At 38.0% G+C, this 13728-nt stretch overlaps 1 protein-coding gene across 1 annotated transcript in view; it reads left to right on the top strand.

Moving 5' to 3' along the window:
- The window catches only part of LOC141496473 (phospholipid-transporting ATPase ABCA3-like), a 223234-nt gene that overhangs the window by 32098 nt on the left and 177408 nt on the right, over nucleotides 1–13728 (top strand). Inside the window, exons 4-6 of the mRNA XM_074199004.1 lie at nucleotides 8515–8595; nucleotides 9908–10169; nucleotides 13596–13723. Of these exons, the coding sequence (XP_074055105.1) occupies nucleotides 8542–8595; nucleotides 9908–10169; nucleotides 13596–13723 (444 nt within the window). The 5' untranslated portion in view covers nucleotides 8515–8541. The remainder of the gene's footprint in view (nucleotides 1–8514; nucleotides 8596–9907; nucleotides 10170–13595; nucleotides 13724–13728) is intronic.

The following is a 13728-nucleotide window of genomic DNA, read 5'->3' as shown; positions in this document are numbered from 1 at the left end:
AAGTCCTTCACAGCTGATCATCCTACAATATTTCTGTTACTTTGTACACAATACATTCCACTTTGCATCCACTCTTTTAAGTCTTTCCAGGTTCTTCCAAGAGCATCCTGCTTATCATTTCTTTTTTTTAATTTATTTTTTATTCTCATTTTGTACAAATGTTTTTTAACATTAATAAAAGTACAAGTAAACAAAATACACCCCCCCCCATGAACGTAGATAGACTTGCTTGGGCGAAAAAAGTAAAGGGGAGAGAAAAAAAATTAAAATTAAAAAAATAATAGTAATAATTGTAGGTGTGGCCAGGTGGTGCAATGGATGAAGCACCAGCCCTGGAGCCACGAGCACCCGAGTCCATATCCAGCCACGTAGACCCAACAATCACCCAGCCGTGTGACATGCAAGCCACCCGATCCCCACTGCCCTGCAAAAACCAAAAAGAAGAAAAAAAAAAGACCCAAAATAAAATAAAATAGTAATGATAGTAGGGGTGGCTGGGTGGCAGACAGAGCATTGGCCCTTGAGCCAGGAGCACCTGGGTCCAAATCTAGCCCCAGACACCCAAAGATCACCCTGCTATGTGGCCCCAGGCAGGCCACCCAGCCCCACTTGCCCTGCACCCTCCCCCAAATAATAATAACAAAAAATGTGCTTCAGTCTTTGTTCCAACACCAACAACTCTGTCACGGGTGGATCACATTCTTTATGATAAGTCCATCACAAAAGTTACTTCCATATTTTTCCAATGTTGCCATTGCTGATCACAACTCCCTCCTTTCTTATTTCTCCACTACCATGTACTATATTTTCTCTCTCCCTTCACTCTGACTCTGCTGTAGGGTTGCTGAGTGACACAGCAGACAGATCCCTGGTCCTGGGGCCAAGAAGCCCTGAGCCCCCATGCCACCCCTTAGGCCCAGAATCCACCTGGCCCTATGGTCCTGGGCAGGCCTTCCAATCCCAGCCCCTTGCAAGAAGTAAAAAAGAAAATGTGTTATATCTGACCAATTTTCCCCCATGGTCCATCCTCTTCTCCTTTACTCACATCCCCACCCCTTCCCCCTGCTCCCCCCTCCTTCTTACTCCAGATGCCTATACCCCATTGAGTATATTTGCTGTTTCCTCTCCTAGCCATCTCTGATGAGAGCAAAGGTTCCCTCATTCCCCCTTGCCTCCCCCCTTCCATATCATTGCAGTAGCTCATTGTAATAAAAAAAAAATCTTATTATGTGAAATATCTTGGACTGTTCCCCCTCTCCTTTTTCTTTCTCCCATTCCATTTTCCCTTTTTTTCTATTGAATCCATTTTTACACCATATTTTATCTTCGAGTTCAGCTTTCTCCTTTGCTTCAACTATAAAAGCTCCCTCTACCTGTTCTATTAACTGAGAAGGTTCATATGAATATTATCAGTATCATTTTTCTATACATGCAGTTCATCCTCATTAAGTCCCTCAAATTCCCCCCCCTTCCAATCTCCATGCTTCGCCTGAGTCCTGTATCTGAAGATCAAACCTTCTGTTCTGCTTATCATTTCTAATAGAATATTATCCCCCCTCTTAATCAGATACCACAATTTGTTCAGCCATTCCCAACTGCTGAACATCCCCTCAACTCCCAATGTCTTGACACTAGAAAAGAACAGTTATAAATATCCCTGTACATATAGATCCTTTTCCTTTTTATTTTCCATCTTTTTTGGGAGACAGACATCATAGTGGCATTGCTAATTCAGAGTATAGTATAGCCCTTTGGGCATAGTTTCAAATTGTATTACAGAATAGTTGCATCAAAACATAACTCCACCAATGGTGCATTAATGTCTCATTTTCTCTACATTCCCTGCAACATTTGTTATTTTCCTTTTCTTTCCTATTAGCAAATCTAATAGGTATAAGATACTACCTCAGAATTGTTTCAATTTGCACTTAAATCTCCAATCAATAGTGAGCTAGAACATTTTTTAATATGTGTATAGACAGCATCGATAACCCCATCTGAAACTGTTCATTGTTTTGATCATTTATCAATTGGAGAATGATTTTTATTTTTATAAATTTGTCTCAGTTCTCTAAATGTTTGAGACATGCAGCCTTTATCAGAGAAACTTGTTTCAAAATTTTTTTCAGTTGCTTTTTTTTTAGGGTTGTTTTTTTTTTTGGCAAGGCAAATGGGGTTAAGTGGCTTGCCCAAGGCTACACAGCTAGGTAATTATTAAGTGTCTGAGGCCAGATTTGAACTCAGGTACCCCTGACTCCAGGGCTGGGGCTCTATCCACTGTGCCACCTAGCCGCCCTTCAGTTACTATTGCTAACTGTATTTCCCTCTGCTCTTCCCCTCCACCCCGTTTATTCTCCTCTTTCTCCTTTCATCTTGTCCCCCACTTATACCCCCTCTCCTAATCTCACTTCCATCACCCCCATTTCTCTTATCCCCTTCCCCGCCTATTTTCCTGTAGAGTAAGATAGATTTCTATACTCAGGTTTTTTTTTTCTTTTTGTTTTTTGCAAAGCATTAGGGTTGAATAACTTGCTCAAGGTCACACAGCTAGGCAATTATTAAGTGTCTGAGGCAGGATTTGAACTCAGGTCCTCCTGACTCCAGGGCCAGTGCTCCATCTATTGTGTCACCTAGCTGCCCCTAGATTTCTATACTCAATTGAGTGTGAATATTATTCCCTCTTTGAGCTAATTCTGATGAGAGTAAAGGTTACTTCCTCCTCTTTACTGCCTCCTCCCTGCCCCTCCACAGTAAAAGCTTTTTCTTGCCTCTTTTATGTGAGGTAATTTTTGCCTCATTCTACCTCTCCCTTATTTTCTCCCAATGCATTTCTCTCTCACCCTAAATTTTGTTCTTTTTAGATATCATTCTCTAATATTACACTCACACCTGTACTCTTAATCTTTCTCTCTCTCTCTCTCTCTCTCTCTCTCTCTCTCTATATATATATATATATATATATATATATATATATATATATATTTAAGAAATTTCTTCTAACTACATATATATATATATATATATATATATATATATATATATATATATATAAAATTTCTTCTAACTACCCTAATAATGGGGCAGTTTGAATGAGTTACCAGTATCATCTTCTCATGTAAGAATATGAATAATTCATCATCATTGAGTTCCTTATGATTTCCCTTTCCTGTTTAACCTATTTATGCTTCTCTTGAGTCTGGTTTTTGAAAGTCAAATTTTCTGTTTAGCTCTGGTCTTTTCATCGGGAAAGTTTGAAAATCCCCTATTTCACTGAATGTCCATCTTTTCCCCTGAAAGAACATTCACACTTTTGCTGGGTAGTTGATTCTTGATTGTAATCCAAGCTCTTTTGCCTTCCAGAATACCATTTTCCAAACCCTATGATCCTTTAATGTAGAAGCTGTGAAATTTCATGTTATCCTGATTGGGACTACATGATACTTGAATTGTCTCTTTCTGGCTTCTTACAATATTTTCTACTTGACCTGAGAACTCTGGAATTTGACTATAATATTCCAGGGAGTTTTCATTTTGGGATCTCTTTCAAGAGGTGATCAGTGAATTCGTTCAATTTTTATTTTCGTTCTGGTTCTGTAATATCAGGACAATTTTCTTTGATAATTTCATGAAAGATGTTATCCTGGCTCTTTTTTTTATCATGATTTCAAGTGGTCCAATAAGTTTTAAATTAATTTAATTAATTAATTAATTAAAATTAATTAAATTAATTCTCCTGGATATAATTTCCAGGTCATTTGTTTTTGCAATGAGATATTTCACATTGATTGTGTTTAATTGTTTCTCAGTTTTTCATAAATTAGCTTTCATTTGTTCAGTTCTAACTTTTAAGGAATTATTTTCTTCACTGAGCTTTTACCTCCTTTTCCATTTGGCCAATTTTACTTTTTTTTTAAATTTAATGTGCATTTATTCTCATTTTGTACCAATAATGTTTTTTATAATTAATTAAATATTCTTGTTTAAGCATAAACAAAATACCCCCTCCCCCCCAAAAAATATAGACTCGCTTGAGCGATAAAGGGGAGAGAGAAAAAAATTAAAATTGAAAAAAATAGTAATAATTGTAGGTATGGTCAGGTGGCACAATGGATGGAGCACCAGCCCTGGAGCCAGGAGCACCCGAGCCCACATCCAGCCTTGTACACCCAACAGTCACTCAGCTGTATGACATGCAAAATACCCCAACCCCACTGCCCTGCAAAAAACCAAAAAGAAAAAAGAAAAAAAAACAAAATAAAATAAAATAGTAATAATAGTAGAGGTGTCTGGGTGGCAGACAGAGCATTGGCCCTTGAGCCAGGAGCACCTGGGTCCTAATCCGGCCTCAGACACCCAGTGATCACCCTGCTATGCGGCCCCAGGCAGGCCACCCAGTCCCACTTGCCCTGCACCCTCCCCCAAATAATAATAACAAAAAATGTGCTTCAGTCTTTGTTCCTTAACTCTGTCGTGAGTGGATCACATTCTTTATGATAAGTCCATCACAAAAGTTACTTCCATATTTTTCCAATGTTGCCATTGCTGATCACAACTCCCTCCTTTCTTATTTCTCCACTACCATGTACTATATTTTCTCTCTCCTTTCACTCTGACTTTGCTGTAGGGTCGCTGAGTGATGCAGCAGACAGATCCCTGGTCCTGGGGCCAAGAAGCCCTGAGCCCCCATACCACCCCTTAGGCCCAGAATCCACCTGGCCCTATGGTCCTGGGCAGGCCATCCAATCCCAGCCCTTTGCAAGAAGTAAAAAAGAAAATGTGTTATATCTGACCACGTCCCCCCATGGTCCATCCTCTCCTCCTTTATTCACATCCCCACCCCTTCCCCCTGCTCCCCCCTCCTTCTTACTCCAGATGTCTATACCCCATTGAGTATATTTGCTGTTTCCTCTCCTAGCCATCTCTGATGAGAGCAAAAGTTCCCTCATTCCCCCTTGCCTCCCCCCCTTCCATATCATTGCAATAGCTCATTGTAATAAAAAAAAAAAATCTTATTATGTGAAATATCTTGGACTATTCCCCCTCTCCTTTTTCTTTCTCCTATTCCATTTCCCTTTTTTTCCTATTGACTCCATTTTTACACCATATTTTATCTTTGAATTCAGCTTTCTCCTGTGCTTCAACTATAAAAGCTCTGCCTACCTGCTCTATTAACTGAGATGGTTCATATGAATATTATCAGCATCATTTTTCTATACGTGCAGTTCATCCTCATTAAGTCCCTCATATTTCCCTCCTCTCCTCCAATCTCCATGCTTCACCTGAGTCCTGTATCTGAAGATCAAACCTTCTGTTCAGCTCTGGCCATTCCAACAGGAACCTTTGAAATTCCCCTGGTTCATTGAAAGTCCATCTTTTTCCCTGGAAGAGGACATTCAGCCTTGCTGGGTAGTTCATTCTTGGCTGCATTCTAAGCTCTTTTTCCTTCCAGTATATTGTATTCCAAGCCCTAAGAGCTTCCAATGTAGTTGCTGCTAAGTCCTGTGTGATCCTGACTGCACCTCCACGATATTTAAACTGTGTCCTTCTGGCTGCTTGTAATATTTTCTCTTTGACTTGGGAGTTCTGGAACTTGGCTATAATGTTCCTGGGGGTTGGTTTTTTGGGATCTCTTTCTTGGGGGGGGATCAGTGGATTCTCTCCATTTCTATTTTGCCCTCCTGATTTCTGGTAAATTCATCAATCTCCTTGAATTCTATTCCTTGTCTGGAGGATTTGTTCTCCTCAGAGAGTTTTCTTATCTCTTATCTCTTTTTCAATCTGGCCAATTTTGCTTTTTAGAGCATTCTTCTCCTCAATAACTTTTTTGAACTGTTTTATCCATTTGACCTAAGCTGTTTTTTAGCATGCTATTTTCTTCAGCATTTTTTTGGATTTCCTTGACTAAGCTGCTGACTTCATTTTCATGTTTTTCCTTATCTTCAGACTGAGTGTTTTGATCCTTCTTGGGCTCATATGCAAAATATTTCTCAATGGTGTTCCTCTTCTTTCTCTGCTTGCTCATTTTCCCAGCCTAAGCCTGTTTATGGGGTGCTTCCTGAGCTTTTGGGACACTCCTACAAGGGTCTCAGTGTGTGAGGCTCTGTCCTCCCTCCCTGTCTGTGAATGACCATAAGCACCCCCTTCTGCCATGGGGCTGAGGTGGGTGGTGTCCCTGCTGTTCTATTGGGGGGGGGCCTAGACTGCGATCAGGATCTGAATGTGGTCAGAACCCCAGAGTCCTGTTCCAGGGGCAGAGCTCTGCAGTCTCTCCCTTCACTCCCCTCCCTGAGTTCAATGGGCTCATGCCCTGGGGGATCCTGCTTACAGGCTTGGCCTGCTTGTGTTTCCTGGTCTGCTTTGGCCAAGCTGCTGCTCACTGCTTACTGTGTGCCCTGCGGGCTGGACTTCATGTGCTCACTCTGGCAGAGGTCCCCTGCTGTTCCCCCAATTTGTGCTCAGTGCTTCCCGGGGCATAGCTCAGAACACTTTCTTGCTGCTGTGAGCTGCAGCTCCCAGAGCCCTGGGGCTGCCTCTTGGAGGATGAAGTTCTTTCGCTCTGGTGGGCCACCCCTCTGGAAGGCCTCCTCTCGGACCCCTGGGAGCAGAGCCTTTTTGCTCTTTTCCAGGTTACCTTGAGTAGGAGAACTGCCTCCCTGGGACCCTCTGTGGGTTCTGTCTCTCAAAAATTTAGTTAAGGTCCTTAGTTTCGAAGTTTTATGAGAGAGCCACTAAGAGACTTTCCTCTCTTGTCGCCATCTTGGCTCTCCTCCCTCCCCCCCATTCTACTTTTTAAGGCATTCTTCTACTCATTGGCTTTTTCTGGATGTCTCTTGGCCTCATCTTTTTTAAGGTGCTATTTGCTTTGGTATTTTTTTTGTGTGTCTCCTTTACCAAACTGCAATTGACCAATATGTGATTTGTGCTTTTCTTGCATCACTTTCATTTCTCTTCGCAGTTTTTCCTCTGCCTCTCTTGATTTTCAAAATTCTTTTTGAGCTCTTCCATGACCTGAGACCAAGTCATAATTTTCTTGGTGGCTTTGGATTTTGGAGTTTTGACTTTTGTTATCTTCTGAGTGTGTATTTTAATCTTCCTTGTGACCTCAGTATCATTGTATAACCAGATTTTTTTCTGTTGTTTATTCATTTTCCTAGTTTTGTTAAAGTAAGGTTCTGTTTTGGGGGGTAGAGTGTGTCCTGTCCCAAGCTTCAGGGACTTAATACATTGTTTTCAGAGATACTTCTGGGGACCTGCAAGTTTTCAGTTCTTTATAGGTGATATTATCTAAGGAGAGGTGTTTACTATTCTCCTGGCCTGTACTTTGGTTTGTGAGTGACCACAAGCTTCTCTTCTGTCTTGGAACTATAAGGTGGGTTTCTGCTTCCCTGTGACCTATACTACTGCTTCTCTTTGTCTTGAAGCTACCCCTCAGTACTATGACCTGGATTCAAGTTTGCAAAAATCACCTGAGGCGTGCTAACAAAGTGACCCCTTTAATCTCCTTCTGACCAGTGTTGGACTCCCTTGCCATTTGTGGGCTGCTGCTGCTCCCAAATCAGTAACTCTGCAGGCCTTCTCCTGGTTCCCTGGAGTTGGGGCTGCAGGTGAGATAAACCTTTCCTGCTGACCTTCCAGTGCTTTTGGTGACTCTGAGCTGAGAGCTCTGGAAACCTCCACTGCTGCCATTGCTTGAGTCACCCAAGGTCTGCTCCTGGTGTGTTGGGGCTGTGACTGTGCTTGCCTGTCCCATGCTGACCTGCACACTTCTCTTATCTTCATGCAACAGACCTTTCCCATGCAACAGACCTTTCCCACCAATCTTCTAAATTGTCTTGAGCTGGGAAATTGTTTCACTCTGTCTTTTCGTGGGATCTGACCTTCTAATATATGTTTAGAGTCATTATTTGAAGGTATTAAGAGAAGGAACTGGGGAAGAGCTTGGGTGAATCCCAGTCTTTTCTCTGCCATCTTGTCAGAAATAGTTTCTTCGTTTCTTAATATGGAAAAGGAATTCCTTTGATTATTTGATAGCTCTAAAAGAAGAGAGTAAAAACCTCTGTCAAATGTGGATTTTCCCTGATACATTTCCCTTTGCAACTCTTTCTTAGATCTGGGCTTATTTTGGGGCCAAAGTGAAATTGGAGTTGCTGGTAAATTTCTAAATTCCACAATTTTAGAAAACATATCCTAAATCATACCCTTTCAGATAGTATTTCTTCAAAAGAGAGAAGGCCCTTGCTTACAGATTCATTCCAGGAAAGACACATATAGAATGACCATTTTTTCCATTGGATATAAAAGGAAAAAATAAATATCTATTTTCATGTTTCAAAATCACTTTGTCCTTTATTACTTTGAGGAAGTGGGAAAGAGCACAAGAGTAATATGCAGTCTTGTAGAAAGAGGGTTTCACAACAAAGTTCTATTTTGTTCCATTCCTTTGTATATTTATTGTCCAAATTGTCTATTAAACATTTTTTTTTACTTTTAATATTTTATCTGGTTCCTAACTAGTGGTGAGCTTTGTCTCTGAATAGACGAATGGTGTTGTTCAGGCAACTTAGACTTCTTCTGTGGAAGAATTATCTCTTAAAGGTAGGTATAAATATCTGTGGAATCATGGGGGATGATCTAAAGGAGAAAAGTTATACCAAATTATTCTAGCTGTTTTTTATAGGGAAGGGACCACTGTATATTATGGATCAAGACAAGGAAAGAAGTTTTTATTCATGTATCTATTCAGCTTTTACTAGGGTCTTTCTGTGACAAAAACATTCTACTAGAAAGGAGTTTAAAAAAATGAGTGAGACCCAAACATTCTCTCCTTTGAAGGAGTTTATGGTCTAGTCAGTCAGATAAAATATGTACAAAGATAATTGGAGTATAAGGTAGTATCCTTTAGGGCAGGGAGAGATCATTTGTGACTTAGAAGAGGAAAATCTTCAGAACCTGGATGAAGCTCATCCTGGACTTTGAATTATGAAGAAGGTCCTTGCAGACAGAGGGAGTATTAAGTATAAAGTATTTAAGTATTCCAGAAAGAGAGAACCAAGAAGGAAGAGATGTAAAATTTAAGATTTCACATCACTGGTCCTGGAGTCAGGAGGACTTGAGTTCAAATCAAGTCACTTAACCCCATTGCCTTGTAAAAACTAAGATATATATATATATATATATATATATATATATATATATATATATGTATGTATGTATGTATGTATATATTTTCACAGGACTTGGTCCTTGCTATTGTGATAATCACTTTGTATAATGATTTAAAATTTATGCATATCCTAAACCTCACAACTTTAAGGGGGTAAGGAGTAATAAGATCCTTGTTTAAATGACACTAAATCTAAAAGAAGTTAAGTGATTTTCCAAAGGTCATAAGGGATATAGCTGGAACTGAAACCTGAGACTTTTAGATTTCAAGTGTAATGTCTTCTTTGCACCAGTCCATATGAATGTAAGGGAAAAAGCAAAGACAATTGTGAACTTTTAGCTTGGATTCCTGAAAACAAAATAGCATTGCCTAATAGTAGAAATAAGAAAAAAGACTGAAATAGTTAATAATGGTGATAAGAAGATATTTTGAGTGTATATTATTATCATGTTAACTAGGTGGAGAGGTCATCCAAGTAGATGGAAATTCAAAGCAATAAGTGAAATTAGGAGATAAAAATTTGGGAATCATTCATGTAGAGATGATAGTTGAATCCAAAGGAGTGAATGAAATTGACAAAACAGAAAATTGTAAAGAAGAGAGAGTCTAAGAGACATTCTTGGAAAATACTTCCATTAAGGAGGCTTAAGGGGAAAGAGGACTTTTCAAGGGAAAAATGCTAATTGTATATCTTGTCTATATCTTATTTCTTGGATTAACACAGAAATTTCATTTTTCTTTTAGAAACGAAACATCCTAGTAACAATCATGGAAATCCTTCTACCATTGCTCTTTTTGGGAATTTTAATTTGGCTTCGCCTGATTATTAAGTCAGAAAAAAAGAATTCTACCCATTATCAGGCTCAGACCATTGATGAACTACCCATGTTTTTCAAAACTCCTCCTGAGAGTGGTCAGTGGGAGCTGATTTATATCCCTTCCAACAGTGATGTTCTGAAGAATATCATTGAGGAGGTGAAAAAAACCTTAAACATCAGTCTCAGAGGTTAGAAACTGGAGGGGCAAAGTCAATAATGACTTCATGTAATATGGTTTTTATTAAAATATCATCTTCTTAAGTGTTTTGGCATATAAATGAATCTCATAATTAAAAACTCCAGAATAGATTCCAAACTTGTTTTTATAATATTCTTATGAACTGAATAATACAAGGGTTTAAAATTCAGAACAAAGGATTCCTTAGTCCTGTTTATTCAGAATGCATGACATATTTGATGAGGATAGTATGGAAGGATATCTCTATACCAATTGGAGCTGAAACTTGGTTGGTGAAAATCCTTGGTAAAATATGTAAATAGGATTCACCCACTGAGTCAGCAAGCAGAAAAGGAAGCTGAAAGAGTTTCTTTACCTTAAGGAAGTAGCCTGGTTGCCTCTATTTCTTCTTGGGCCTCCTATAGGGAAAGCTAAGTGAAGAAATTGAAATGGTTTTTATTTGCTTATATTTGGTTTTATTTCTTAGTTTTACTTGTGCCTTTTGATTTTACACCACAGAAATTTCCCAGTATTTTTTCCTTGTTTGTTCTCTTAATTAAAATTTTTGTTCTAAGGAGACACTTTCTTTCACCACTTTAAAAAAAATCTGTTAACATATTTAAGCTTTTTTATGTCCTTGTTGCTTTCTTCCTTCCTTTATGGGGCCAATTTAGTGTAAATTATCTATTGCAAATTAAATACAAACAGTTAGCTCCATTTTGATTTTCTTATAACAAATTTCAATATGCATATTTGTTTGTTGAAGATAGCTTTTTGCATTGCTATTTGTGTCACTAACATTAAAGCCTTACCTTCTAAGATCATATAGAGAGAACAAAGGACCTCAAATGCTATCTGGTATAAAACTTTTATTTTTACAGACTGAGATTCAGGGACTTGTTCAAAGTCACCCAGGTACTAAGTACTAAAAGTTGGAATTTGAAGCCAGCACCGCTGATACCAAAGATAGAGCTCTTTCCATTGAGTCTAAGTTATAATTGCCTTCTAGATTAATTCATTCAGTGGCATTAATGAAGTATTATATAAAAACTTTGCTAGTGCAAAATTGTTATTTGTATGTGTATCAATTCTGTTCTTTTTCTCCTGTAGACAAAGTTATTATACAATGTTCATTGAAAATATGGTTTTGGGAGAAGTTAATTTTTTGAGCCAAAAGTTGACTGATTTCATATCGGTAGGGAGGAGAGGTCTCTGATAGAAGGATAGCTGAAGGCCCAGAAAAGGCAAGCATTCATAACTCTAGGGAAGAAGTTAGGGTAACTTGTCTTAGGGGCTTTAAAAAAATCTTCTGAGAAATTTTGTATTGAGTTTCTCTGATAAAAGTCTCATATTTAAGATATGTATGAGAAGCAGATGAAAATATTTAAGAGTATTTCCTAATAGATAAATGATCAAAATATATAAACAGGTCATTTTCAAAAGAAGAAATCCAAACCAGCAACCATTTGAAAAAATTATTTAAATCATTAATAGAGCAATAAAATTTAAAACTGTTCTGAGGTTCTACCTCTCACTTATCAGACTGGCAAAGATGACAGAAGAAGAGAATGACAATTGTTAGAGGGACTACAGATAAAAAGGTGGAGCTGTGAATTGATTCAGCCATTAAAAAAAAGCAGTTTAGAACTGTTTCAGTTAGGTTGTACAGTGGATAAGAGTGTTGGCTCTGGAGTCAAGAAGACTTAGCTTCCCAAGTTCAAATCTGGCTTCGGATACTTACTGAATGTACAACCCTGCACAAGTTACTTAACCCTGTCTTCCTCAGTTTCCTCATCTGTAAAATGAACTGGAGACAAGCCACTTATGTTTGCCAAGAAATCCCCAAATGGGATTTGAAGAGCTGGTCACAACTGAAAACAATTGAATACTGAGTCTAAAAATTACTAAACTGTGCATATCCTTTGGTCCAACATTACTACTCCTAGGCCTACACCCAAAGAGATAATGAAATGTAGATATAAAAATAATATTTGTAATGGCTCTTTTCATAGTAATTCCAAAATGGAAACTAAGGTGGTATTATCCTATTGATGAATGGGTAAACAAATTGTAGTGTATAAATGTATTTTGCCATAAGAGATCATAAAGTCAGTGGTTTCACAAAAATCTAGGAAGGTGTACATGAACTGATTAAGTGAAGTGAACAGAACCAGGGAAACATAAAGAAAAAAGATTGAATATGAATTATACCTTCCCATTTCTGAATTAGTAGTAGAATAGAAAACTAGTGGAACTGAGTATTGAACTGGGTAATGAACTGAAATTGGTGTTACATAAAAGTTCACAAAGTCCTATTTCTAGAACCCACATAGTAAGAAGTAAGCAAGCTGAAAATGTCAAGTGACTGCTTAGGAGAGCAATCTCAATTTGAATTTGGAGACTCTCCTTGTCCATTCAAATAAAGGATATTGATTTCCTCAAGGGCTGAAGGCTATGAGAAATTGTTTTGATTGACATGAGAATGTCAATTGGATAGGCAAATATGTAGATAGGTACCACAAATTGGATTCTAAGGACAATAGATAGATATATAGATGCATGTTAGATAGATATATGACAGATAGATGAATAGATAGATATAGGTACAGGTTTTATATACACACACATATACACATTATATTTCATATATATGTGTGTGTATATAAACACATATGTACATATCTTTTGAACACTAGGATTTGCCATAAAGCTAATTTTATATACTATACTATACTATACCACTTGCTATATGCAGAATAGCTCAAATCTGTGATCTTAAGGCCACAAATGTAAAGAGTGTTGGTAATAGAATTGACTAGGAACAAATTCAGGAAGCTTTCTGTCTTTCATAAATTTATCATATTAATTCTCCCAAAAAACTAAATTTGGGGATTATTTTGGAAAGAGAAAAAAATTATTCCCCCCCCATGTAAGAAAAATCTATTTGCTTCTTTCACTTCTCCTGCTATATAGATTGAATGCCAATATTTTTCTTGATAGCTTTGATATTATAATTAGATCAGAGTATGGAGTTATTGAACTTTATTCCCAAGGAACATTTATTTCTATCACAAAAACAGAAGTCCTCCTAGACAATTTCAAAGAGGAAATTTTCCAAGATGTGTCTTCTTGAATACTACTAAGGACACCCAGGGAAACTTTGAGGGAAGAAACTTGAACTGAATTCTTACTGCTGTGTTTCCAGTTCTTATCTCTGACTAAACTGAGTTTGGGTAAACACTATTATGTTCTACCTTTTTTTCAAATGAAATATTGTCTTGGGTTTGAAACTTAAATAGTATAAAGCCTCTAAGTCCATGAAGTTTCACTTTCCTTAGCTGTGAAATAGGCTGAAACTCCCACACTCTTGAAGTAAAAGAGAGACTTTGCTCTGTTTAAGCAGGCAGATCACTACTTGAATTTTCTATCTCCACAGTTCGAGGCTTTCTCTCAGAGGATGAGTTTAAGAATTATATTAAATATGAGAAAAACTCTTCAGACGTGCTGGCTGCCATTGTTTTTGATCACATTTTCCTCAAAAGTGAGGACCCCTTGCCACTTATGGTGAG

The sequence above is a fragment of the Macrotis lagotis genome, chromosome 8 (genome assembly GCF_037893015.1).
Source record: "Macrotis lagotis isolate mMagLag1 chromosome 8, bilby.v1.9.chrom.fasta, whole genome shotgun sequence".
In the NCBI taxonomy this organism is placed as follows: Eukaryota; Metazoa; Chordata; class Mammalia; order Peramelemorphia; family Peramelidae; genus Macrotis; species Macrotis lagotis.
Note: the sequence above shows the minus strand (reverse complement) of the source record. Positions and strands in the feature narration are given on the sequence as shown.